We start from the raw sequence: 26,650 nt of genomic DNA on the forward strand, positions 1-26,650 counted from the left end.
GGGTCTCCTGATGCAGGCACATCAGTGGCGCAGGCCTTTAGTCCAAGTACTTGGAAGGCAGATGCAGGCAGATCTCTCTGAGTTCAAGGCCAGCCTAGTATGCAGAGTGAGTTCCAGGACAGGCTCCAAAGCTACACAGAGAAACCCTGTCTTGAAAAGATAAAAATCAGAAAACAAAACCCCCCAAAATGTGACTTTCATTCATTAAAATGACTTCTATAAAAACTCTGTATGTATATCTATACTTTATGAATATTCATTAAGATTCCCACACCTGTTTGTTTCTTGATCAAAGTCTCTTTCATTTATTTAATAATAAATAATAAACCACATTTATTTCACTGATTTAAGGCTTTCATCCAAAAATTCAGCTATGGCTTCTTCATCTGCTGATTGAAGCAGTCTCTGAATTAGCTGATCCAGACATTTCTCACCACGTAAAAATTCCTGATTTAAAAAAAAAAAAAAAAGATGGCGTTATTATGAAATCTGATGATGTTTCCCAAATCTGATGGTGTTTCCCAAAGGCCCATGTGGTAAATGCTAGGCCCTCAGCCTGTTGCTATTGGAAAGTGGTAAAAAGTTAAAAGAGGCGGGCCTAATGGAAGGTGTGCCCTGAATGGAAATGAAGGATGCCAATCTGTTCTCTCCGTTTTACTTCTAGGACATGAGGCGAATGGCTTCCTCTGCCTCCTGCTCCTGCCTCGATGTACTGACTGTGCTGTCACAGGCCCAAACAAGGGGCCAGGGAGTCCTGGTGTGGTACTCTGAGTGAGAACAGCCCCCACAGGCTTGTACGTTTGAATGTTTGGTTCCCAGTTGGGGGCTGGTTGAGACTAGGAGGTGTGGCCTTGGTGGGGGAGGCGTGTCACTAGGGATGGGCTTTGAGGTTTCAGAAGCCTAAGCCAGGCGCAGTCTCTCACTCTTTGCTTCCACCTCTCAGGTAAGAAGTAAGCTCTTAGCTAATGCTGCCTGCCTGCTGCCATGCTCCCCACCACTGTGGTCATGGGCTTCTCCTTGGGAACCGTAAGGACGCCCACAACTAATGCTTTTCTAAAGTTGCCTTCATCACGGTGTCTCTTCACAGCGATTGAACAGTAACTAAGACACGTGAACTGAAACCTCTAAAACTGTGCGCTAAAATCATCTCTTCTATGTTTAAGTTGGTTTTCTCAGGTAACCGTTACATTGATGGAAAGCTGGCAGACACACCTGATAATCAAAAATAAAGAAAGGTATCGTCTATTTCTTTATAGTCTTTACACAGCAACGACGCTGAACAGACTGCTAATAGATGGAGAATCCCAGGTTCAGTGCTTTTTTGGTCTTAAGTAAAAAGTGTCTTAAGTAAAAAGAACAAATAGAATTCTACTTCCTTTAATTGCTTAAGTTAGCATTTTACTTTGAAATCAATATTCTGTGACTTCAATCTTTCCAGTGACTCTAGAGATAAGACAAAGAAAGCTGAATGAGCTTTTGAAATTGACCAACTGCCTGTCTTTAAAGACCCTTTGCTGAGTTTTTATGACACCAGCCTCCGTTAGCACACTGTCTCCGAAAGGAAACATTCCCTGTGATCCTTCTATTAGTTAAAAAAGAGTGTGCTCATCGTAAAAAAAAAAGTCATATTCCTGTCCTGAAAACTAACCCTTTTCATTCATATTGTACTATTTCCACAATGGCAGGCCTTCCAGAATCTGTGGCCACATTAGTGTGCACTGCTCCCTGCCAAATACTCCCTATGTGGCTCCGAGAAAGCATCTCCCTGTTGTGGGATATTTGTTTACATTGTGAAGCTATGTCTTTGTTACGGTACCTTCTGACTGGTTTAATAAAGACCTAAATGGCCAATATCCAGGCAGGAAGAGAATAGGCGGGACTTCTGGGCAGAGAGAGAGGAAGTTAGAGGGATCAATCTAGGCTGAGGAAGACACCAGGGGATACAAAACAGGTTGGACATATGGAACAGAGGAAAGTTAACCAAGCCATTTGACAGAACATAGATTAATAGAAACATGTTAATTTAGTTATAAGAACTAGTTAGAAAAAAGCCTAAGTTGCTGGGCGGTGGTGGTGCGCACCTTTAATCCCAGCACTCGGGGAGGCAGAGGCAGGTAGATCTCTGTGAGTTTGAGGCCAGCCTGGTCAACACAGCGAGTTCCAGGACAGGCTTCAAAGCTACACAGAGAAACCCTGTCTCAAAAAACCAAAAAAAAAAAAAAAAAAGAAAGAAAAAGGCCTAAGCTAAGGCTAACCTTTCATAGTTAATAATAAGTCTCCATGTTGTGAGCTGGCCGAGATGGTCTAGCCTCATGCACTATTCCAGCCAGGACTTCAGACAAGCTCTGCACTTTCCTACCACACAGACACTAAATAAAAAATAATATAGCTAGCTCTCCCAGAATTTTACCATTGTCCAGTTTTCTCAGGGTCCCCTAGAGATGCTATCACTCACAGACAACAGGAAGCAGTCTAGAGAACATGATGCCCACATTCCCCAAAGGTGGTGTTTTTGGTCATTCAATGGATTACGGATGTTTATCATCATTTGGGAAGGGGGTTGGTTGCAAGTTGTTGTTGGTCATGGTCAGGGAGAAAACTGAATGAAGGAGATTAGAATCAGGGATCTCTTTCTGAAGGGGGTATATAGTAAAGAAATGATATGAAAAAGGGTAGAATATTGAATCTACTTTTAAATTTAAAAAGTAATTATTAGTCTCAAATATTTTACATTGGTATAGATTTTTATATATTGATACAAATTTAAGGTTATTATTGTTAGAACACACTCTCTATGTTTCTACTCTTAAAGTATTTTTATATATTGATACAAATTTAAGTTTCTTTTTGTTATACTGTATATATGTTTCTACTCTTTTTTAAGGTATTATAGCTCATTTAAAAAAGTAATGTATAATTAAGAAATACAGCTTAGCCTTTCTGGTGTTTAGAACATACTCTATATATGTTCCTACTCTTAAGGTATTTTTATATATAGATACAAATTTAAATTTTTTTTTGTTATACTGTATACATGTTTCTACTCTTTCTTAAGGTATTACAGCTCATTTAAAAAAGTAATGAATAATTAAGAAATACAGGTTAGCCTTTCTGGTGGTGACGACCTCCCTTTGAGAACATGCCTCTTGCAAAGGATCTCCCCTCTCCTGTTGGAGCCCACTAGGTTTCCTAGTGGCTGTACCCAGCAGGACTGCATGGGGGTTGATTGGACCACGGGCCTGGGTACCAGGTGTTTGTAAGTGTCTAAGTAGCCAAGGGGGAGGTCTTTTGCTCCACCCATGGGCATTGTTATAAATAGACCTTTGGAATAAAGTTCTGGGCCGGTGGATAAGGATCCAGGCCCACTCGAGTCTATCCTGTGTTTTCTCTCTGTTTCTCTTCCTCACTATTTCTAACTAAGTCTCTTATCCCTCAATCCTCAAGAGTTCCTGGGGTAAATAAGTGTGGGGGCTGGTCTTCCATACTCTCCAGAAGAGGAAAAGAGGAAACAAAAGAAAAAGCATCTGGTACAGAGCCCCAATTCTTACTTCATGGATGTGAAATGCCCAGGATGCTATAAAATCACCACGGTCTTTAGCCATGCACAATTGGTAGTCTTGTGTGTTGGCTGCTCCACTGTCCTCCGTCAGCCTACAGGTTTTGGAAAAGCATGGCTGACAGAAGGATGCTCCTTCAGGAGGAAGCATCACTGAAAACACCTGATTCAAGATGAGTGGGAACCATCCCAATAAACACATTTTGGATATATTTAAAAAAAATACAGGTTAGTAGTCATCTATAATATATCAAACTTGTAGTCATGTTAGGTTTTTTGTTTGTTTGGTTGGTTTGGTTTTTTATGAGACTGAGTTTCTCTGTGCAGCCTTGCGACTTTCCTAGAACTTGCTTTGTAGACCTGGCTAGCCTCTAACTCACAGAGATCCGCCTGCCTCTGCCTCTTGAGTGCTGGGATTAAAGGCTTGCACCACCACCGCCCAGCAGGTTATGTTTTTAAGGTCAAACAAATATATTTTAAATAGATGGTCTTTAAACACTTCAGAGGCCTACAGAATATGGCATTTAAAATGTTATAATAACATTTATTAATTTATATTTTTATTTATTAGTATATTAAATTTAAAATGTTATAATAACATAAGGCTTTTCATGACAGTAAGATACATCTGCTCCTGACAGTACCAATTTACTTCAAAAAAGGATAATGCGCATCAAAGAACCTCCATTTGGAGTTTGCTCTCACTGTGGCAAAGCTAGCTGTTTGGGCAAGAAACTGCCCTTGCCTTGACTACTAACAGTTGCTGTCTAAATTGGACAAGAGAACACAAAAGAAATTGACTGCTGAACTTTGCCAAGACAAGGTAGGACAGTCCTCCAACGTTCCTTCTTAACTGTGAAGTCTCTCAGATATTCTAGGCCTGTAGGCTTCCAAAGATGGATACCCCAAGACTGCAGAAGAACCTTGGATGACTGTCCTGACAGCCAGATGTTTCTGTCATTTCTATAGTTTTGGAAGTTGCTTGCTCTGTACTTCCTGCTTATTCAGGTAACATTATATCCTTCTCCGGTCTTTGATAGGGTTGAAGACTAGATAGTTATAGTTACAGTTTTCCTTGTTACCAAATTCAGAAAAGAAACTCACAAAAGAGGTGTAAAGTGTATAGAGTTAAAAGACATAAAAACATAAGTTGTTTAACTAAGAAAATGTTTCGAAGTCTAAAAAGATATTTTTAGGATGCTAATACAAGTTATGATAACAATGGTTTAGGTATAAAACTTTAGATTCATCAAGATAGAATAGATATTAGAGTATTTTCTCCCAATATGTGAAATACAAATGGACTGGACATTGTAAATGTAATTCTTACCTGATAATTGTTCTTTTTTGTTTGTTTATTTTTCGAGACAGGGTTTCTCGGTGTAGCTTTGCGCCTTTCCTGGAACTCACTCTGTAGCCCAGGCTGGCCTCGAACTCACAGAGATCCGCCTGCCTCTGCCTCCTGCGTGCTGGGATTAAAGGCGTGCGCCACCACCACCCGGCTGATAATTATTCTTATTGTATATAGTTTTACTATGTTTAAGTTAAAACCTTTCCTTTTAATTTAGGCGAAAAGGGGGAAATGTTGTGGAATATTTGTTTACACTGTGAAGATGTGTCTTTGCCAAGGTACCTTCTGATTGGTTTAATAAAGAGCTAAATGGCCAATAGCTAGGCAGGAAGAGACTCAAAGGACCTGTTAATTGAACAGGAAGGCAGCTGGAAAGGACTGATTAGGAAGAAGGCGTTTCAATTACTCTTTAAAAGAAATAGGTCTTCCCCAAGCAGCAGGCATTTCAAATGAAGAGAGACAGAGAAATGAAGTACAGCTAGAGCTCAGGGCAAGGGTAACATTCAAACTGACTGGAATACAGAGTAGGAGATAAGATTGGTATTAATCTACAGAACGTTAAGAACTAAATATTCCATGTTAGACTGTTACATAAATAAATTTCCATAAAATTGAGTTGAGTGTGGTGACAAACATAATTCCAACTACTCAGGAGGCAGAGGCAGGAGATCAGGAACCCCAAGCTTAGCCTTTTCTGTAGAGTGAGATACTGTCTGCAGAAGAGCCACCTACAAAGGAACACTAAGATTACCAGGTGTTCTCACAGAACCCAGGAACTGGAGCACCTGGGCTTGCTGCTGCTTCCCTGGACTGAGACTGGGCCTACAATAAATGAATGTGGGCATTTACGTCATTAGGATACATTCTTCTCATTTGTAGTCTTGCCTCCATCTTTTACTTGCCAAGCTGGGAAATGTGCCTTTTGACCTCTTCTAAGCTTTTTATATTTCAGGTTTAGCCACCAAGAAGAGAGCACAGCTCTCTTTATCCCTAGTTTAGAATTCTTGGGAGGCACTCACTGGTGGCTGGGGCTTGTTTAGGTGCCTGAGCCAAACAAATCAATTATTGTCGGGGTCATGATCATGCCCAGGCACAGCTGTTCCATCACGAGTTCTGTGGATGGAGTCAGAAGAAGCCTGAGTTCTTGAAAGGGGTGGAAAGCTGGGCAGAAGAGTCCCTAGATGTTCCGTCTCCTCCTTTCTACCCTTTCTACTCTGTCCACCAGCTGCTGCCCTGCAGCCAAGATCCTTCTGCCTTTTCCAGCCTCTTCTATATCATTTCTAAGTTCCTCACCCCTGTTAGTCTACTTGCTATCTTTCCTTCTGACCTGGCAGCAATGTGGTTTTCACTTTTTGGTTTTGAGAAAGGCCTTGCTATCAAGCTGGCCTCAAAATTAACTGTGATTCTCTTCCCACAGCCTCCTAAGTACTAAAAAACAACTGAAAAAGTTTGGCATAATTGAACAATATTGTCAAATATGTTCGCTTTTATATTATGTCTTTCATCTAAGGAAAGAGAAGTTAGCATTCTCTCCCTCTACCAGGTATGGTGTCTCACTCTTGTAATTCAAGGAATCAGAAGTCTAAGGCAAAAGTTCCAGGCCAGCTTGGGCTACAGAGTGAGACCCTATCTAAAACAAACAACAGTAAAAACTTTTTCTCATTCCATGGTCATATGCAAGATAGCTGTGTGCTACAAGATAACAGAGAAAGAGGCCTAAGATACACAAACTCTAAAACATCAAAAACAGATGTCTCTCCTGTAAAATCAAGAATTTAGTTTTGGGGACTGTGGTAGTTTGAATGTAATTGGCTCCCACAAGCTCACAGGGAGTGACACTATTAGGAGGTACGGCTTTGTTGCAATAGGTATGGCCTTCTTGGAGGAAATGTGTCACTGTGGGGGTGGGCTTTGAGGTCTCATGTATGCTCAAGCCACACCCAGTGTCCCAGACCACTTTCTGTTGCTTGTAAGATGTAGAACTCTTAGCTACCTCTCCAGCACCATGTCTGCCTGCACGCTGCCATGCCCCACCATGATGGTAATGGACAGAACCTCTGACACTGTAAGCTGCCACCTCAGTTAAATGTTTTCCTCATAACAGTTGCCATGGTCTTGGTGTCTCTTCACAGCAATAGAAACCCTAACTCAGACAGGAACAAAGTGGACAGATCAGGATTAATAAGCTAGGTATCCCATGAACCAGGGAAAAGGGTCTTGGCTTTTTCACATAGTCCTTTATGGAAACTGGTTTATTTTTGCTTCAGTGGCAGCACAGGAAAAGAATTACTATACTTCTTTATTAATGCATTAATGTTAGTAGTCCTAGCTAGAAGGATTTTAGCTAATGGTGCTCAAGAAATGTTGACAGGATGTTTTCTCCAACATCTTGGCTATACCTCCTACATCGAAAGAATATGTATTAGTTGGGTGTGACAGTGCATGCCTTTATTCCCAGCACCTGGAGGCAGAGGCAGATGGATCTGTTTGAGGCTTAGCTTGGGCTACATAGTGAGTTCTAGGCCAGCCAGGGCTACATAGTGAGACTGGTGTCAAAATAAGAGCAAATAAAAAAAAAAATCAACCAACACACACACACACACACACACATTGTAGTAGGTCTAACTCTATGATGTTCCTAGTGTAATTACCATATATAATTCTCTCTTACAGATGGAACCTGTGACAATAAAGAAATAGTACTTCTGTGACCAGGTAATTAATAAGGTAACCTTGAGATAATAAAAGACAATGTCACCCTAGTGGGTTTCACCTCATCAGATGTACCCGTACAAAGGCCTGCCCATTCCTGTAAGAAAGGATTAAAAATGAGCAGAGGGTGTTTGGAGGGAGCCACTTGGGAAGCAACTTACAGCAACATTTAAGGGCTAAGAGCAGCTTGCACGTGGCTGTGAGCAAGAGCATGCCAGTCCTGCAGCTTGGACAATGGAAGAGGAAGAAGCTCAGAAAAGTGAGTAGATAGCCACACTGCCTTTGTTCCAGCCTTGTGAGACTCCAAGCAGAGAACAGCTCAGCTGTGCCTGGACTTCTGACCTACAGAAATCTAAGACAGGGTGGGGGTCTCACCAAGTGGTAGAGCATTTATCCAGCATGTGTGGGATCCTGGGTTCGACTTATAGCATCACAAAAACTTCATAACAAAAGGTTTTGTTTTAAGCTGCTAACTTTGTGGCAATTACTAATAAATACATGTAAATGTGTATATCTGTTTTATAATAACACAATGTGATAGCATAACAAAGGATTTAGAATTTATTACAATTCGTTTTTTGTGTATGTGTGTCACTGTGCATGAGTGATCCAAGGATAATTTGCATGAGTTGGTTCTCACCTTCCACGTGAACCCTGCGAATGTGCTCTTAGCCAGTGAGCCATGCCTCCTGCCTGATTATACTTTTTAACAAAGCAAAGTACATAAAGCATAGTCAGCAATATTACCTTAATGTCCCGAACTTCAAACGCTATCCTGTGGTCAGTGACTCTGTCCTGGGTGAAATTATATGTCCGGATTCTCTCTGACTGTGCTCTTGTTCCCACCTGTCCCGTGACAAAAAGAAAGTCATAGTTTTAATTTTAGAATTAAAAATTACAGTATTTATTAAATCTTAATAAATTCCTTATACATGACTTTCCTGTTTGAAGGGCTTAAGTATCTACTAAAAACCCCTATATTCATAGACCAAGACAAGAACAGGCAGAAGAAAATCTTAAGACTGTGGGTTTGGGGCTGGGGAAGCAGCTGAGTGGGAGAATGCATGCTTACCCATCAAAAGACCCCAGCTATTTTTTTGTTTTAATTTTTATCTCAGTGCATTGGTGTTTTCCCTGCACGTATGTATATCTGTATGAGGGTGTCGGGTACCCTACAACTGGAGTTACAGACAGTTGTAAGCTGTCATGTGGGTACTGGGAATTGAACCTGGGTCCTCTGGAAGAACAACCAGTGCTCTTAACCGCTGAGCCATCTCTCCAGCCCCCTGTGGATCCTTTTTGCCTGCTAAGAGCACACACTTGAACTCAGCATTCAAGACACCTCTTAACATGGACAGGCTTCCCAACATTATTTCTGAGAATCACGTGAACCTTTCCAATGCCACTTGTTATATCATGTCGTATGCAGTGTTGTCTAGCTCATTATGTTAAGGGATGCCCTTCCCTACCACTCCACTCCTACCCCACCCAGAAACTGGAATATGTTCCCTGACTCCTTAAACCTACAGCTTGGCATCTCCACAGATCACCCCAGGCAATGGTTCCCTGTATGCTCAGTCTGCTCCTGTGCTGCTCCACAGCACTATCAATTGCTTTCACTTCTTAAGATTAAAGAAGCACATTTCTGTATCTTTTCTTCAGTCTCTCCCACTGCCCCAGCTCTCTTGTCCTTTCTTCAGACAGACTCTCACTGTACATCACAGGCTGATCTGGAACTGGCAATCTTCTTGCCTCAGCCTCCCAAATACTGACTCATTTTCTTCAAGCCTGAGGCAAACAATATGAAATGAAACTTCTCATGGAGATAATTTTGAAAAGTTACAAATTTCTACATTCACTCATAAACATACAGAACCAGGGACTGTGTGTTCTGAAACAGTCCCTCAGCTGTTCCTTCTGCCAAGCTGGGTTTGGAAAACAAACACTAGGACTCCACTCTAGATCAGTTAGATCAGAATCCTGGGGAGTGGAGGTGGGAGGCTGGGGGTGACACATCTGCATAACTTCCTGGGTGATGAGGGACCAGGGTTGAGCACTGGGCACTGCATATGACCACTGTATGGTTGAAGAAAAAGTTCTAAACAGTAGAAATTGCTACTAAAACAGCTCATGGGTACACAAGGTAGTGGAGAGTACTTTCTGGCCACTCAAACGAGACCTAATACACTGTCTCTCCTTTCACTTCTGCTACAAGCTGGAACGTGGGCAAAGAAAGCCAGACAGACAAACAGGGAAAGGGTCATATCATGATATATCACGATGAGCAGAATGATTATTCATGCAATTCATTTTCCTAAAAGGCCACAGAAGTCTTCCAAGTTTGATTTATTGTAGCATGTCTATATGTAAATAACACATCAAAGCACATTTTTTTCCGCCTGCCTTCTCTCCTTCCTCTCCCTCTCTTTTTTAAACTTCTTCCTACAGTACTGAGGTCAAAGCTAGGCCCCTGCACATTAGGTTGAGTGCTCTACCAGTGATCTACATACCCAATCCTATGCATACTTCCTTCTGAGTTCTACTTTTCCTTCTAGCCTCTCTCAAAGAGGAACTTTACTGTTTTTAATTTATACTTTGTTTACTTAAAGCAGTGGAATTTATTGCTTAGAACATACTGAGTTACATATTTGTAATATATAACTTACATTTATACGTAACACATTTTGTATGTAACATATTTTTTTGAAATAGGGTGTCAACTAAGTAGACTATAGAATCCTCCTGCCTTGGCCTCCTGAGTGCTGGGATTAAAGGCATATGCCAGCATGCCCAGCTTTGCAAAGTATATTTAATACTTTAAATATATATTAAACAAAATTCAAGAAGTATCAAAGGGCATGAGATGAAAAGTCAATCTTCCTTTTATTTATCCCCAGACTCCAGCAGTAATCTCCCTTCCTTGTTTCTTGAAGCACCATTTATGTTTGATTTATATAGAGTTCTAATAAAAAAAAACACCACAGGCCTTTAAGTATCTTAAAATCTTCTAATCTTTCCAGAGAATTATTGTGTCTTAAAATCAATTTCCGCAGGGCCATGGTGGTACATGCCTTTAAGTTCAGCACTTGGGAGGCAGAGGCAGATGGATCTCTTTGATTTTGAGGATAGCCTGGTCTAGAGAGCTAGTTCTAGGACAGCCAAGGCTACATAGAAAAACCCTGTCTCAAAAAACAAACACCAATTTTCTTTTTTTGTTTGTTTGTTTTTATTTCTGTTTTTTAAGACAGTTTCTTTGTGTAACAGCCCTGGCTGTCCTGGAACTCAGAGATCCACCTGTCTCTGCCTCCTAAGCACTGAGATTAAAGACCTGTGCCACCACGGCCCAGCCACCAATTTCCTTTTACGACAGTTACAACATAAACACCATTAGGAAATACTTCATTCATTTACTCCTTTGGAAAGAAAACTGGCCATGACTAAATGCAATCCCAACACCTCAGGCTACATTTAGAGGATTTAAGCTCTTCCGCATTTACAAACAAGCACACTTCCCCACATTCTAAGACACGTCCACTCACGTCAGGACACACAGTGCATTTTTTCCCTGAGATGACTCTGCTACAGTGTTGCAACTGTTACCGTGTCTTACCTGCAGTTTTCTAGCACTCTGTTGCTGACACTTGTCTCTCTCAGCTATCCGTTGGTAGAGTCTAGCTCTCAACACACGCAAAGCTATTTCTTTGTTTTTTAGCTGTGATCGTTCTTGCTGGCACTCTACTACCAGTCCTGGAAAACAACAGGAATCAAGTAAAGTATCACTTGTCCTTCCCACAGGTCAAATAAAGCGGAAACGAGGAACATTTTATTGATTGCTATTTGTGACAGGGTCTCACTGAGCAGCCCCGGCTCTACCTCAGGAATTCTGGAATAAAGGTGTGGACCACCACACCTGGCTGAGGAACACTGTAAGAGGAAAGGTCAATCAGGAAATATGACGAAAGGTAAACAACAGTTTAGATTTAGCACACTTTGGAAATTGTTGGTAATAACCGTATGGGCCTGCTTAGATTCTGATATCTAAATGACATATTTCACCTTTTTCTTATTTCTTTTCTGTTTTCAAGACAGGTACTCACTATGTAGTCTTGTTTGTTTGTGGTTTTGGTTTTTTTTGGGTTTTTTTCGTTTGTTTTTTAAAGACAGTTTCTCTGTGTATAGCCCTGGCTCTGTAGACCAGGCTGGCCTTGAACTCACAGAGATCCGCCTGCCTCTGCCTCCCAACTAAGTGCTGGGAGTAAAGATGTATATCACACGATACCTGCCTTTTTTTTTTTTTTTTTTTTTTAAAACAAGGTCTCCCTGCAGTCCAGGCAGCCTTAAGCTGGTGAGCAGACATCGCCCCTCAGTGCTGTGTTTACAGAGTATCGGGATCACAGGGTGTGCTAAGAGGTGTGACTGAGATCTGCAGATGAGGGCACTGAGGCAGCAGGTGCTGTGTTTACTTTTCTTCTCCAGGCATTTCCTCTCCTTGTTTGCTCTTCCACAAGTAAACTTCTGTCATCCTCCAGGGACTGCTGTCCACCCTGTCCTATCCAGGAAGCACTTGGCCTTTCCTTGTTCAGTCACAGACACACAGAAAGAGGGCTGATGTGGAAAACACACCTTTATGCAATCTGGGGACATAGCTCAATGACAGGGCATTTGCCAGGCGCGGGTGAAGCCTGGGGTTCACTCCTGAGTGTAACTACCACCACTGCACTCTCTGCCCCCAACAAAAACAGATGTGGCAGATGTGAGACCCCTGATGGAGGTGCTGAGGTCCTCTGCAAGAACAGTGTGTGCTCTCTCCAATTGTGTGTGTTCTGACAAATAAAGCTTGCCTAGAGATCAGAGGGTGAAGCTAGCCACTAGTTAACCATAGAGGACAGGCAGTGGCACACACCTTTAATCCCAGCACTTGGGAGGAGGAAGCAGGAAGATGAGGAGTTCAAGGCCACCCTGGGCTATACGAGATTGAACCAGTCTAAAAGAGAAACAGAGCTGGTGGCTCACACCTCTGATCCCAGCACTTGGGATCTCCTGCCTCTGATCCCAGCACTTGGGATCTCATCCCTTTAATCCCAGCACTTAGGATCTCTGTGAGACCAAAATGAGCCATCTTAGAAATAAGACCAAAATGCTCTCACCCTAAAATTAAGGCCCAAGATTTCTCCTTTTGGGAATAGGCCATTAGTTACTGAAACCAGTCAGTTCAGATTCCAGAAACCAGGAAGTGTAAAAGTACAGAGTCACAAGATAGTCACAAGGTAATACCTGCTGGACTATGGAATGTCCTCTCCCTGGTTTCCAGGGTAACTGACCATAAAAATGCCCCCACCTGAGGGCAGCCAATGAGAAATGGTGGCGGGCAACCACTCCCTTAGAAGTAAGATTAAACCATGATTTCTAGAAAGCCCCTAGAAGCGAGCCAATCAGAATTGTACCCATACTAGCACCCCTAAACGATGTAACCTTGTGATTTTTCCCTTTAAAAGCTGAGCTTGCAGATAGGTGGGCACTTCCTCCAGCCTCCACTGCGTTGGGTGTATTGGACGAAGTCCCTGCCTAGGCTTATATTGCTTTTGGATATCCCAGAATTAAACCTTGCTTTTGCATTCCAGAATGCTCGTCTTTGGTGGTCTCTCTGGGGGTCACGATCTGGGCACAACACTCCTGCCTCTGATCCCAGCACTAGGGAGGTAGAGACAGGAATATAAGGCAAATGGAGACAGGATCTTGGCGCCCATGCTGTTTGAGGATTCATAGAGACGAGACAGGTTCACCCTCCCATTCCTTCTGAGATTCCTTAGAGGTAAGGGCTCAGAGCAGGGCTGCTCTGCTTCTCTGATCTTTCAGCTTTCACCCTCACTATCCGACTCTGGGTTTTTTGTCAAGACTAATTAGAATCCCGCTTCAGTGCTTGCTCATCAAGCGTTAGGACCAGAGTTTGGATCCTAGCACCCATATAACGAGCCAGGTGTCCCGCAAACACCTGTAACTCCAGCTCTTTAGGATCAGACAGACTCCTTCTGGCCTTCATGCATGCAGAGACATGCATACCTGCATACACTCACACAGACACAGACACACACACACACAATTATTACTTTTGTTAGTAACTTAAAAAGAAATGAAAATTTAAAAAGAAAAATTGTTTTAGTCTGAAAAATGATGCTTATACACTACATAACAACTTGGCCAATGACAGTCTGCACATACAATAGTTGTCCTATAAAATCTTATTACCAGAAAGAGGTATCTTAGTTTGTGATCATTTATAATTTCACCCAGTGGTAAAACTGTGTAATGATGCATCTCAGAATGTATCCCTATTGTGAACCAATGTATCTAAAATCACCTTAACAAATTAAAAAGAAAGCATACAATTTATCAAGGTGACCAAGTGGCCAATACTGAGGGCAGCAGAGCCTCATGGCACTAGCAATTCATCTACAAGATGAGACAGGATCCACAGCAATGGCATGTCCATGCTATATCTGTTCCCTTCAGAACTGAACACGGCTCATGGAACACAGCTCATGGAGCAGGGCTGTCCAGCATATCCAAGCACCTTTCCTGGACAGATATGCTTGCACCTGCATCCTTCAAAGGAGGAACTGTTTCTAAACAGAAGGAGAAAACAGAGCCACAATGCCATTGCTATCTTTAAAAGTTTTGTGCAAAGAACTGTAAATCTATTCTAATATATAATACTTGGTTCTCAGTTGGTGGAACTGTTTGGAAAGGATTAGGAGGTGTGGCCTGATTGGGCAGGTGTGTCACTGGGTGGGTTTTAAGGTTTCAAAGCCCACACCATTCAGTTAGCTCTCTGCCTTGTGCTTGTGGATCAAGACATGAGCTCCCAGCTACTGCTCCAGTGCCATGCCTGCTGCCTGCTGCCTGCTGCCATGCTCCCGGCCATGATGGTCATGGACTCTGACCCTCTGATGCCATGAGCCTAAATCAAACACTTTCTTTTATAGGTTGCCTTGGTCATGGTGTCCTATCACAACAATAGAAAGTAACTAAGACAAAAGCAAAGGACTTGCTCACCTGTGGGGATGTGGACAAGCCTCACAGCACTGTCTGTTGTGTTAACATGCTGCCCTCCTGCTCCTTTGGATCGAAATGTGTCTATTCGTAGGTCCCTGGGATCCACTTTCACATCTACCTAGGACAAAATATATAGCATCATTAAATTCCACAGATAATTTATTCTGAGATTTTTCAAGTAAACTAAATATTTATGAAACCATTAATTAAAAACATAAAGAAAAAGAAATGATACCAAAGAAAGAACCATAAATGACCTATTTCTCTCTCTGTGTCCCCTCCCCTTTGTTTGAGTGTGTTTACTGGTGGGCCACATTTTAATTCCTTAAACTTTATTTAAAAAGCAGATCTAAGAAGACATAACTGAGTTCAGAAGAAGAGTACAGGGCTGGTGAGATGGTTCCACAGATAAAGGCATTTGCTGCTGAGGCCGAAGACTTGAACTCCACTCCTGGGACCCACATAGTAGGAGAGAATCAACTTCATGAGTTGTCCTCTGACCTCCATATGCAAGCTATGGGACACATGTGCTCACTCACATACAGACACACAAATATGTAAATGTAAATAAAAACTTTTTTTAAAAGACCATACTAGATTATCTGGATAGACTCTAAATACAATCCTAAGTGTCCTGACAAGACCCAGAGTTCCCTGTGTAGAGAAGAGTAGAGAAGACCACGTGAATTCAAAGTAGAGGCTAGAGCTGTCCATCTTCAAGCCAAAAGAACACCAGGAGCTTCTTAAAGCTGGAAGCACAAAGGATACTATCCCTTCAGAGTGATTAAGATCATGCTGTCACCTTGATATTGGACCATACGCCTCTATGATTGTGAAAGTAAATTGTTGCTGTTTTTATTTATTTATTTATTGTATTTATTTGTGTGTGTGTGTGTGTGTGTGTGTGTGTGCACAACAGCATGTGTGTGCCATGGCATACTTGTAGAAGTCAGAGGACAACTTGTGGGAGTTAATTCTCTCCTTCCACCATGTGGATTCCAGGGATTAAACTCAGGTCATCAGGCTTGGCAACAAGTACTTTTAGCTAGTGAGTTATCTCGACAGTCCCTGTGACTTCTTTTTTAAATGAAAGAAAATAAACAAAACGTTATAGGGATAATAAGGCTGATTTACCTGGGGAAGAGTTAAAGATTCTCTTATATTTTTGGTTGTGAGCCTAGCCTTTAACGGCTGAGCCATCTCTCCAGCCCGAGTTAAAGATTCTCAATAAAGACTATTAAGTTCAATTGTCAACCAAGAAAACAGACTTTCCTAGAAGGAAAGTCTTCTAGGGTTTCTCAGCACAATATACATCCCACGGAGCCAGTTTCCCTGGGCCCTGGTGAAGTTACCTCATCGGGCTGAGGAAGGACAATAACTGACATCGTTCCTGTGTGAATACGCTGCATCCTTGACGACAGGCCCACCTCTGGGATTCGCTGAACTCTGTGGATTCCACCTTCATACTTCAAATGCTTATAGACGCTGTCTCCGGAAATGCGGGCAGCTGCATGATGCAGTCCACCTAGAGAAAACATTCATAAATACTAGTGCAGTCTACTTGGAAAGAGACTGGGATTGTAGCTATCCGTAATCTAAGGCCTGACTGTGCATACAGAACCTGAAGTGGGAACCTGAAATAGAAACCAGCTATACTGTCCAATGTAGAACATATTAATATGTAAAACAAAACATAAAAGATATTACTTGTGGTTATCTCTGGGGAGGTGAATAATAAATAGTGCATTTTATATTTTACTCTTTGTACCTTTTTTTTTTTGAGATAGGGTCTTGCTATGTAGCCCAGGCTGGCCTTAAACTCACAATACTGCTTCAGCCTCTGGAATGCTGGGATTACATCTGGCTTGTACTTTTTGGATTCAAACTTTTCTATAAAGAGCAACTTTTACTTTTATAATATTAAGAAAAATGGACTACTGGGACATTTTCTGCATTCAGTTACCTGTAAATTTTTAGGCAAATATGTGCATACATTAAAAAACGCTCCATAACATAATTTCATACTATTGAATATCTTTAGCCCTTCTAAGTTTCAAGAATTAAAAGTTAATACTTACCTGTGATGTGGAAATATTCTCACACATACAAAACATCTTAGTGCTTTGGCCTTAGCTTCTTATCTAACAGTTTTTAATTTTTTTTTATGATATAAGAAGACTTTTTTTTTCCTTTTTTCCTTTTCTTTCTTTTTATCTTTTTTTTTTCTTTCTGTTTAGGTCTCACTACATAGCCATGGTTATCCTGGAACTTACTATGTAGACCAGGCTGGCCTCAAACTCATAGAAATTCACCTGCTCGTGCCTGCTGAGTGCTGGGATTAAAGGTGTGTGCCGCCATGCCTGGCAAGGGAAATAATTTTAAGAGTGAATTTGAGATAGGAAATTTAAATTTGTCATGGCTTCACTCTGTTTCAGTTCCTGGCTATCTTTTACAGTACAACCTTAAAACACTGAATGGGAATGTTCACGTTTTTATATGATATCATCTGTCCACTAGTGTGTATCATCAGCTCCTTTACCTGGTAAATTGAAGAAAGTAGAAAGTGACCATGAGTAACTAACTCACTGTGATGATTAAAGTGTCAACTTGACACAACCTAGAATCACTAGGAAGAGAGTCTCAATGAAGGACTGTGCAGATCAGACTGGACTGTAGGCATATGTGTAGGTGATTATCTTGATTGCCTTAACTGATGTAGGGAGACCTGGCCTGAAGGTGGGTAGCACCATTCCCTAGCTACCCTGTACTTTTTCCTAAATCAAACACTTGAATTTATGTACCTGGAGACTCCTACAACTTACCTGTATCAATGAAGAGGGCCAGTATCAGGCTGACTGAGTTTCAATTAAATTCCTTTCTTCCTAGCCATACGCAGTCAGCTAGCTTTACATAACTAGTCCATGCTTTGGTTCCCTTATTTGTATGTTTGATTGTGAGCCTAGCCTTTAACGGCTGAGCCATCTCTCCAGCCAGGTTCCCTTATTTGTAAATCATCATCACCACCACCACCATCATCTACATCTATGGCACTATACAGATAGAGGAACTATTCAACTGATTACCTGACCATTGAGGGGTCTTAAGGAATGTGTAGGCATATGACATATTTTTTAGTTCAATATACTTATCAAGAGATTTTTGCAGGGGAAAACAGAAGCATATTTAGAGCATTAAATAAATGCTGACATTTAGCTGTGAAACAGATCATCCACTGGCTCTCCTGGACTAATATGCTATCTTCTGGAAGAAAAGGCTAACAAGATTCCTGCTACATAAATTTCAAAAGGTGGCTGAAAAGTTGATACACCCTACAGTGGTAGGTCTCAACCTGTGGGTCACAACCCATTTGGGGATCAAACAACTGTTTCATGGGTTTCGCCTAAGACCATTGGAAAACACAGATATTTACAATTCATAACAGTAGCAAAATTGCAGTTATGAAGCAGCAATGAAAATAATTTTATGGTTGGGGTCACCACAACATGAGGAACCGTATTAAAGGGTCACAGCCTTAGGAAGGTTGAGAACCACTGGTCTAGAGTAAGGTAATGAAGGTACATTGCTGGACTTCCCAATCTGTACCAATCACAGTTTACTAATGCAGCATATTAATTTCCATTTCCCTCTGCTGTTTACCTTAATTAATCCTTTTCTAAAGGTCATCTTTCAATTGTATTTTATTAGTACTATTATTTTTAAAATTTAAAAATCTTATGTACATGTGTATTTTGTCTTTTATGTCTGTCTGTGTATTACGTGCATGCCTGGTGCTCTTAGAAGCCAGAAGAAGGTGTCGATCCTCTGGGACTGGAGTTACAGATGGTTGTAAATTGTGAATCTCCATGTGGGTGCTGAGAATTGAACCCCGTCCTCTGAAAGACAACTAGTGCTCTTAACTCCTGAAGTCTCTCTCCAGCATCACCCACACTGTATTTTATAAAGAGTAGTAAGTGCTCTTAACAACGGAGCCATCTCTCTAGCTCCTCAATTGTATTTTATAAAAGCTTTTTTTTATAGTTTTAAAGTTTTTATTTTTATTTTTTTAATCTTTTACTTATTGAGACATGGTCTTACTATATAGCTCTGCCTCACCTAGAATTTGATATGTAGACTAGGCTAGCCTCAAACTCACAGAGATTTGCCTTTCTCTGTCTCCTGGGTACTGAAATTAAAGATGTGGGCCAGCATGCCTGGTTCTTTGCTTTAGTTTAGGAGAGGTAGATATCTAGTTTCCACAGGAGTTTTTTCTTTAATTCACATATTCCTTCTTAGGAGCACAGTTCCCTTCCTGATCTCTTCGATTTAGTTAAGAACTTTACTGTAGGGCAGATGTGGTAGCACACACCTTTAGTCCCAGCATTACAAGTAAAATAAGTTTTAGCACTTCTATTGACAAAGTCTTCAATTTATGCTTACCATAATCTGCTGGTGTGTAATTCAGCAGCTCAAATTTCCAGTGTTTATAGTATGAATAATTCTGGTACATATCAAATATTTCTCTAGTAAACTGTTGACAGATATCACCTAAAAGAAAATACACAAAATATTCAGTAAGCACAAATATTAAAGGGCACATCCTTAGATAAAAGCAATCTGGAAATATTTCCAAAACTAAACACATGCAATGGGCTTTTCAAGTACAGTGATGTCAAACCAAGTAAAATTTTGTTTTTAAAACGCATCTACAATAAGCTGATGTTTCTGACCTCCAGTAGTTCTCCCAGATGTCACTTCTAAAATAACGTCACTTCTGTCGTGTTTCTCCTTTGGCACTAGATGCTCCAGAAGCTGGAAAAGATGGGAAATGCAATCACTGATGTGTTTATTTTCTCTGGTATATTATCACTTCAAGTTAAATCAAAGCCCTCAAAGTATATTTTAGAAGTCAATAATTAACAAAACCATGTAATATCCCAAGAAGGTAAGTCATAAAACCAGATCTTAAATAACCTAATTAGATAATCAATTCACATAACAATGAAGTTACTTGTCTGAGTATTTTCTGTAATGTTATCAGATTATCCTAATTTTCTAAAATGAAGTTAATTAAGATCAAAGTTCAGAGTGTTCCATTCAACTTTGTTCAGATTTTGCCTCTTAAATTAGTTCTAAACAGTGGCATCTTTCATCTGATGAATGAAGCAAGGCTTTGAAATCTTCATTTACTCCAAATGAAGACTTTTAACAAATAATTACATAGTCTCCCCTGTCATAAATGCTGGTCAGCACATGCCACACCTTGCATTCTTGGTGGGATCATTCTGTTTAAAGACTATGTTAAGGGGACTCAAGATAAGATTCAAATAGTTTCTCACATGTAACAAGAAAAAAAGGGTGGGGGTGGGGTGGGGTCCTGACTTCCTAGTAAAGAGTTTTCCTCTTAGGAAGAATAGGAAAACAACCTCCTGATTATTAAAGTTCTTTCAAATCAAACTAAAAAAGTACCTACACGTTACGACTCTCCTCCCTACTGCCAACTTCTGAGACACTCCATTTCTGCTAGAAATGACAGTCTGTGGGAGAGAATGTTAGACATGTTTTGCCTGTGGTTCACTAGGTGATCTCTCTAGACACCCCTCTAAGTCCCCAGAAACTGGATCCCCAGTAAGAAAGTTGGGGGACAATGATGATGGCTACCACAGAGGGAAACATGGTACACGGCACTATGTCTTCATTGTCTTTAAAAACAAGCCACCTGCTGAACTAGAAGAAAAGAGGCCACTTTGCAGAATTTTCCCTTTTATAAAATCTGGAGTATCAGCCACAGCGGACACAGTATCATGAACCCTGAGAGTCCCCAGCATGCCACAGTCCCCACTAAAGACCTGTGCTAACTAGCTGGCACTACACTTAGATTCACTCCATCATATTCAGCATGCAAGTTTTCAATCTGACCGTCACCATGAACCTACCTATTCACTTCCAACACTTAAAACCATCTGACTTCTCCCCATGGTGACTACATTTCTTTTTAAGATTTTACCCATTTATATTTTTATCTGTGTGTGTCCCCACTGCATACACATTCCATGTGGATGTCAGAAGACAACACAAGGGAGTTAGTTCTCTCCTGTCGTCTGGTCTGATACACTAGAACTCAGGTTGTCAGATCAGGTGTACACAGACCATCTGCTGAGCCATCTCATTGGTCTCCTAAATTTCCTTACCACAGTATTACGTTTTCCTGTCTAACAAGTCAATAGATTCTGCTATGAATTTTCTCTCCCTACAGAAGTCCCCATTCACTAACACCTCAATTTCTCTTCCAATTATCCTTCAGCAAACTATACTGAGTATAGCTTAATTACCCATCGTGTTAAAAGAACACTGTTAGGGGAAGTTACTTTGAGCATCAAAACATAATCTAGAAAAAATACTATTCCTTCATATTAGCTCTATTGGGATTAGTATGCTGCCTGAAACATACCTCACTATACAGTGTGTTGATCTTCCGATCAATGATTTGCCTTTCTTCTGATACAAGTTCTTGCAACTGCTTTTCATCTTGTTTATTTAGATCTAAAACCAACAACAAGGAAAATAGTAAATTCTTTAAAAATTCTTACAGAGAAAGTATTAAACAACTACCTCACCAATGTCTACAAAGTTTTTTGTTTGTCTTGAGATAGAGTCTCATTATGTAGTTCAGGCTGGCCTTGACCTCCTTGTCTTCCTGTCTCAGCCTCCTAAAACCCTATGGGGGGGGTGAGGGGGTGTCCCTGCGAATACTACAGCTGATGGAGAAACAAACTGAGAGAAGCAAGAAGGAAACCTGGTTCAGCATGACTGAGTTAGCCAGGCTGGTTCAACTTCTGGAGTCTGGTACCAGGCCAGTTTATTTTAGTCATATTTAAGTACAGTACAATGCTATGGATGATTGATTGATAAATAAAACACTGATTGGCCAGTAGCCAGGCAGGAAATATAGGCAGGACTAGCAGAGAGGAGAATTGAGAGAACAGGAAGGCAGAGGGGAAGAGACACCAGCCTGCATCCAGGGAGCATCATGTAGAGGCAGCAGGTAAAGCCACAGAACACGTGGCGACATATGGATTGACAGAAATGGGCTGAGTATAAGAGTAAGAGCTAGACAATGGTAGGCCTGAGCTAATGGCCGAGCAGTTTAAATAATATAAACATCTGCATGTTTATTTTATAAGTGGGCTATGGGACTGCCAGGGCTTGGCGGAACCCGGAGAGGAAAATGCTAGCTACAGTACAATTCTGGTAACAATTATCCCAATCCCATGTGGACAATAAAGCTTAAGGCATGACTATATCAATACTCTTTTTGCAAAACACGCATAAATACATCTTACAAAATAACATGGGTTCTATAGATTAAGGGTCTCGATCACGTGATCATGCAGATAACGTAGGAGTCAGCAGACTATAAAATACATGTGGTATCTCCTCTAATCATGGGTTCTAGTGACTGAGAAACAAAGTTAAAGATAAAGGTCTAGGGAGGGAGACTGTGGCATAAACATTCTGGGGGATTTGGGTGAGGCCTGGCCCTAAGTATAGCAAAGGTCACCAAGTTATTAACAATAACCAAACAAAACAGAAAGTAGATATCACAACTAAATACAAAGCTTTCTTTGAGGTTCTTACAATATGTAGTGTCAACAGGCAGCTTCCATCTATCCCTGTGTATTTCTTTAGTAGACTAGGGATCACATCATCAATAACATGTATTCTCTCATATCACACCATACAAGCCCTGAATGAGAGAGGAACTATCATTCTGTATTCCTGTATGAAGAACAGTGCTCAGTAAATTAACTTATGATGATGATACCAAGTCTCTCGGACTCTAAACCTCTTGCTAAGTACCATAAAGAACCTGGACTCTTACCAGATCCTGAGCAACTGAAATATGTCAAACACCGAGTGAGGATACAGTCCTTCTCTTGCCAAGTCTTGAGCTTATTCTCTGCAGGCTTTTTAAAAGACAGAGTTCAAAGTTCAGTTACACACTTCTACACACACGGACGTCATTTACCTACTTTTACACATTGACTCTAGCTCTTCAATGGCTTGTTTGGCCTCCTGAATTTCTTGATAAACAGCAGCTAGTGGCGCCAACTCAGCATGCCTTCTGTGCAAGGCCCTTCGGTCTCCTTCACTCTCAGGGATCTCCTGCAAACGCTGGTCAAGGGTTTGGTACTCTTTATTCAGGTCTTCCATATACTTCTGTAGGGCTTTATGTTTCCAAAGCATCTTTGTATCTTGATGACAGAAGCCCCTGGACCAACTCTTATTTAATAGCTGATGGAGAACGTGACTCTTGTTTTGTCTGAAATTCCACAGCCTTGTATCAAGACTGACCTGTCTAAACGGCTGACAACAGAGGAAGACGTGTCTCTGGGGGCAAACATTAAGAGATGGATGCCGGAAAAGCCACATGCACAGGTGACGACTCATCTCAGCAGCTGTAATGTAAGATGTACAGTTTGAAAAGAGCAACTCCAAAGATATACGCTATAATAAAACTAAAGGTTTCAGAACCTTTAGTTCATGGCCTCATTTAGCTCCAAAGACAGTCAATAACTCAGAAAGACACAGACACGCACACACACACACACACACACACACACACACACGCATAAATGTACGTGTGTGTGTGTGTGTATATGTATATAAATATATATAGTTTAAAATTTTTTTTACTTATTTATTTATTCATTCTCAGAATGAGTCTCACTATGTAGCTCTGGCTGCCCTAGAACTCCGTAGACCAAACTGGCCTTGAACTCAGAGATCTGCCTGCCTCCGCCTCCGAAATGGTGGGATTAAAGGGAAATGCCACCAGGCTGAGCCTACAAAGAAAACTCTTGAAACCTCTAAATAACAGTACATTAAAACAAGTGAGGGGATGGTAAGATAGCCCAGAGAAGTACTGAGAGCCAATTCTGACAGCCTCGGAGTTCAATCCCTGGACACACATGACAGAGAGAGGGACCTGACTACTGAAAGTTGCTGACCTGCATACCTGTGCTGTGGCATGCACAGCCCACACATGCGCACATGCACACAAAAAGAGTAACCTTACATATGCAATCCACTAGGACAAGCGAGTAGGGGTATAACTAACAAACACATCACCACAATGGGTGAGGGAAGTTTTAACTTTAAATGAGTATATAAACAAACATTTAAAAGCGATAAAATAGCCGGGTGGTGGTGGCATACGCCTTTAATCCCAGCACTCAGAGGCAGAGGCAGGCGGATCTTTGTGAGTTCGAGGCCAGCCTGGTCTACAGAGCGAGATCCAGGAAAGGCGCAAAGCTATACAGAGAAACCCTGTCTTGAAAAACCAAATAAATAAATAAATAAAAATAAAAAATAAAAGCTACAAAATAGCTGGGCGTTGGCGGCACATGCCTTTAATCCTGGCACTTGGCGGGCTGGAGAGATGGCTCAGAGGTTAAGAACTTTGCTCTTCCAGAGGTCCTGAGTTCAATTCCCAGCAACGACATGGTGGCCTATAACCATCTATAATGAGATCTGGTGCCCTCTTCTGACATGCAGGCAAACATTCAGACAGAACACTGTATACATGATAAATAAAATAAATCTTAAAAAAAAAAAATCCCAGCACTTGGGAGGCAGAGGCAGGTGGATCTCTGTGAGTTCGAGGCCAGCCTGGTCTACAGAGTGAGTTCCAGGACAGCCAAGGTTACACAGAGAAACCCTGTCTCAAAAAAACAAAACAAAAGCTATAAAATAATGATGCAGTCTTTAGGTGGTTCATAGTCATAGATTTCTCAAGTTTAAGGAATATATTAATATGTCAACTATTATCTAGTTTAATTGTTTATAAAAGGGTTTTGCTATATCGCTCAGGCTGGCTTCAAACTGGGGGCCTCCTGCTTCAGCTTCCTAAATGCTGGATCACAAATGCAGATCAACATGTCTGGATAAACTTAAATGGGCAATTTTACTGTACTGATTAATTTTATTATTATTATTATTATTATTATTATTATTATTATCATAGAAAGTGTGTGTGTGTGTATGAATGAGGAGGGGGAGGGAGGAAGAGAGATATTAGTGATTGACCCCAGGACCTTCCACATGCTAGGAAAGCACTTTGTTTTAACTGTTTAATTTCAGGGCATTCAGATGGAAAAGAAAGTCAGGTAACTTAATCACAACTCTTCACTCACTGGATAGAAGCAGAGCCTGTGTTATAACATAGGCTGTTTATTCCAAGATCAGGGTTTTTCATTCTCAACCCTGTGATTGCTTCTTGAGGATGCTTCTCTTTTAGCTGAGAACCTAAAGGAACAGATCCTTAAATATTAAAAGGCCAGGTTGTGATTTACAGGTACCTTTTAAGTTTTCCTACTTTCCCAAGTCTTTTACACAGTACACAGTATTTTCATAATTTTAAGCATTACATAAGACTACCAAGCTGGAGAGATTTTTTTTTTTTTTTTTTTTTTTTTTTTGTTTTTTGTTTTTTGTTTTTTGAGACAGGGTTTTTCTGTGTAGCTTTGCGCCTTTCCTGGGACTCACTTGGTAGCCCAGGTTGGCCTCGAACTCACAGAGATCCACCTGGCTCTGCCTCCCGAGTGCTGGGATTAAAGGCGTGCACCACCACCGCCCGGCTGGAGAGATTTTTGATAATTAAAAAATTGTCCTCATGCACAGGACCAAGGCCAGCACCTGCACAGTGGCTCACAACTGCCTGTAACTCCTATTCCAGGAGATTGATCTGACACCCTCTTCTTGCTTCTGCCTGGGCACCAAGCATGCATGTGGTGCACATACATACATGCTGGTACTCAAACAGACAAAAATATTTTATTCTAAATGACAGGTTAGGTGAAATTGGCTATGTACAATAAATTATGTGCTCTTCCCTCAGATAATCAGGAGCTAACAGAAGAATACTAAGACTTTATCGAGCAGGAGATGGGACACAAAGTTTTCTAAGAAAAATGTTTTGCCTCCTGAAATTAAAACTGGAAATAAGGGCTGAAATGTAGCAGAATGGCCTGGGGCTGTAGTTCAGTGGTAGACCACTTGCCTAACATGCACAAAAAAATTACCATAAGCAGCCTTTACTACAAGTGTTGTTGCTGTGCTGGGCTACCCATTTATTTATAAGCCCCCCTGATCTCACTAAATCCAACATCATTATCATTTAAAAAATTAAATATTCAGAATATTCAGCGTTTGCTGGGTTTTACTAATAAATTTAACAAATTATTAGTTAATCACAGCGGGAACTGGTGAATACATCAGGAGTGTCCATTGGACGGTGAGAAGAATAAAGGGATGGCAGATTTTTGTAATAACAGTTCTGGTTAAAATTTCCACTTTGGGAGCAGCTGTGGAATGAGTAACTCTCAAGGTCAGAAGCCTTAATGTCACTTTCTAAGGTTACCTAAACCTAGAAAGAGCAAGGCTTCGACATCATCCCCACAACACAACACAATAATACTCATAGTTTCTGGCATGTTAAAAGTGACACTAGACGGGAGCCAGGAGCAGGATTGGAAAATCATATTGCATACGTCAGTATTATGGAGCGATTCTACACGGAAGTAGCCCAAGTGGGCAGTGGGAAAAGAATAAAGTCCTCTTAAGGCTAAGGAAGAATTGTGAATACCTAAGTAGAAGAAGAAAAACGACGTTCTCGTTTCTTACTGATAACTGAACCTTCTGTGTCCGCAACATTTCAGCTCAAGGTACTGCAAACACGCTCATTTCCAGGCTACTGCTTCCGGGTTACGTTTATACTTAGCTCCTCCTCCATTTTGACGCTTCTTGCAGAATAGTCGTTCTTAGGTGTCCGTATCAGTAAACAAGAATGAAATGATGAAGCGAGAAGGAGATTCTTGTGGAAAGCCCACGCGCCGAACTTACTTGGAGCTGTAGCCCAGGAGGTGTGACGGCCAGAAGGAGCGAAGGGAGCAGATCACCCTCTCTTGTTCCCTAACCAA

General features: G+C 41.1%; 2 protein-coding genes and 1 long non-coding RNA gene across 4 annotated transcripts; 2 read left to right on the forward strand and 1 right to left on the reverse strand.

Moving 5' to 3' along the window:
* Positions 1-303: 303 nt before the first annotated feature.
* Positions 304-26,650, reverse strand: Mtrf1 (mitochondrial translation release factor 1). 2 transcript variants are annotated; one of them, XM_059273286.1, is made up of 10 exons: positions 24,866-24,994; positions 22,703-23,128; positions 21,121-21,212; positions 19,400-19,481; positions 19,110-19,217; positions 16,025-16,197; positions 14,673-14,790; positions 11,230-11,366; positions 8,367-8,465; positions 304-447 (listed from the first exon to the last, which is right to left on the reverse strand). In XM_059273286.1, exons 2-10 carry the CDS (start codon positions 23,118-23,120, stop codon positions 334-336), a joined length of 1,341 nt encoding a protein of 446 aa, XP_059129269.1. In that variant the 5' UTR covers positions 23,121-23,128; positions 24,866-24,994; the 3' UTR covers positions 304-333. The 2 variants fall into 2 exon arrangements, with proteins under 2 accessions (XP_059129269.1, XP_059129268.1); XM_059273285.1 differs by lacking the exon at positions 24,866-24,994 and adding an exon at positions 26,317-26,650 and having other exon boundaries at positions 305-447.
* On the forward strand, positions 670-1,245 carry LOC131919201 (uncharacterized). Its single transcript, XR_009381190.1, has 2 exons — positions 670-794; positions 944-1,245. It is a non-coding gene; the product is annotated as an uncharacterized LOC131919201 (long non-coding RNA).
* LOC131919200 (small ribosomal subunit protein eS27-like) lies at positions 3,260-3,786 on the forward strand. The gene has a single exon (XM_059273287.1). The coding sequence runs from the start codon at positions 3,552-3,554 to the stop codon at positions 3,711-3,713; it is 162 nt and encodes a 53-aa protein (XP_059129270.1). The 5' UTR covers positions 3,260-3,551; the 3' UTR covers positions 3,714-3,786.

This window comes from Peromyscus eremicus, chromosome 9 (assembly GCF_949786415.1).
Source record: "Peromyscus eremicus chromosome 9, PerEre_H2_v1, whole genome shotgun sequence".
Classification (NCBI taxonomy): Eukaryota; Metazoa; Chordata; class Mammalia; order Rodentia; family Cricetidae; genus Peromyscus; species Peromyscus eremicus.

Bases quoted from the DNA above. Each gene is read 5' to 3' on its own strand.
- LOC131919200 (XM_059273287.1), top strand. From the start codon at position 3,552: ATGGATGTGAAATGCCCAGGATGCTATAAAATCACCACGGTCTTTAGC.
- Mtrf1 (XM_059273286.1), bottom strand. From the start codon at position 23,120: ATGAGTCGTCACCTGTGCATGTGGCTTTTCCGGCATCCATCTCTTAAT. The intron at 14,791-16,024 runs GTAACTTCACCA...ATTTTGTCCTAG, and splicing joins TCCTTCCTCAGCCCGATGAG to GTAGATGTGAAAGTGGATCC. The intron at 448-8,366 runs GTAATATTGCTG...TTTTTAAATCAG, and splicing joins TTGAAGTTCGGGACATTAAG to GAATTTTTACGTGGTGAGAA.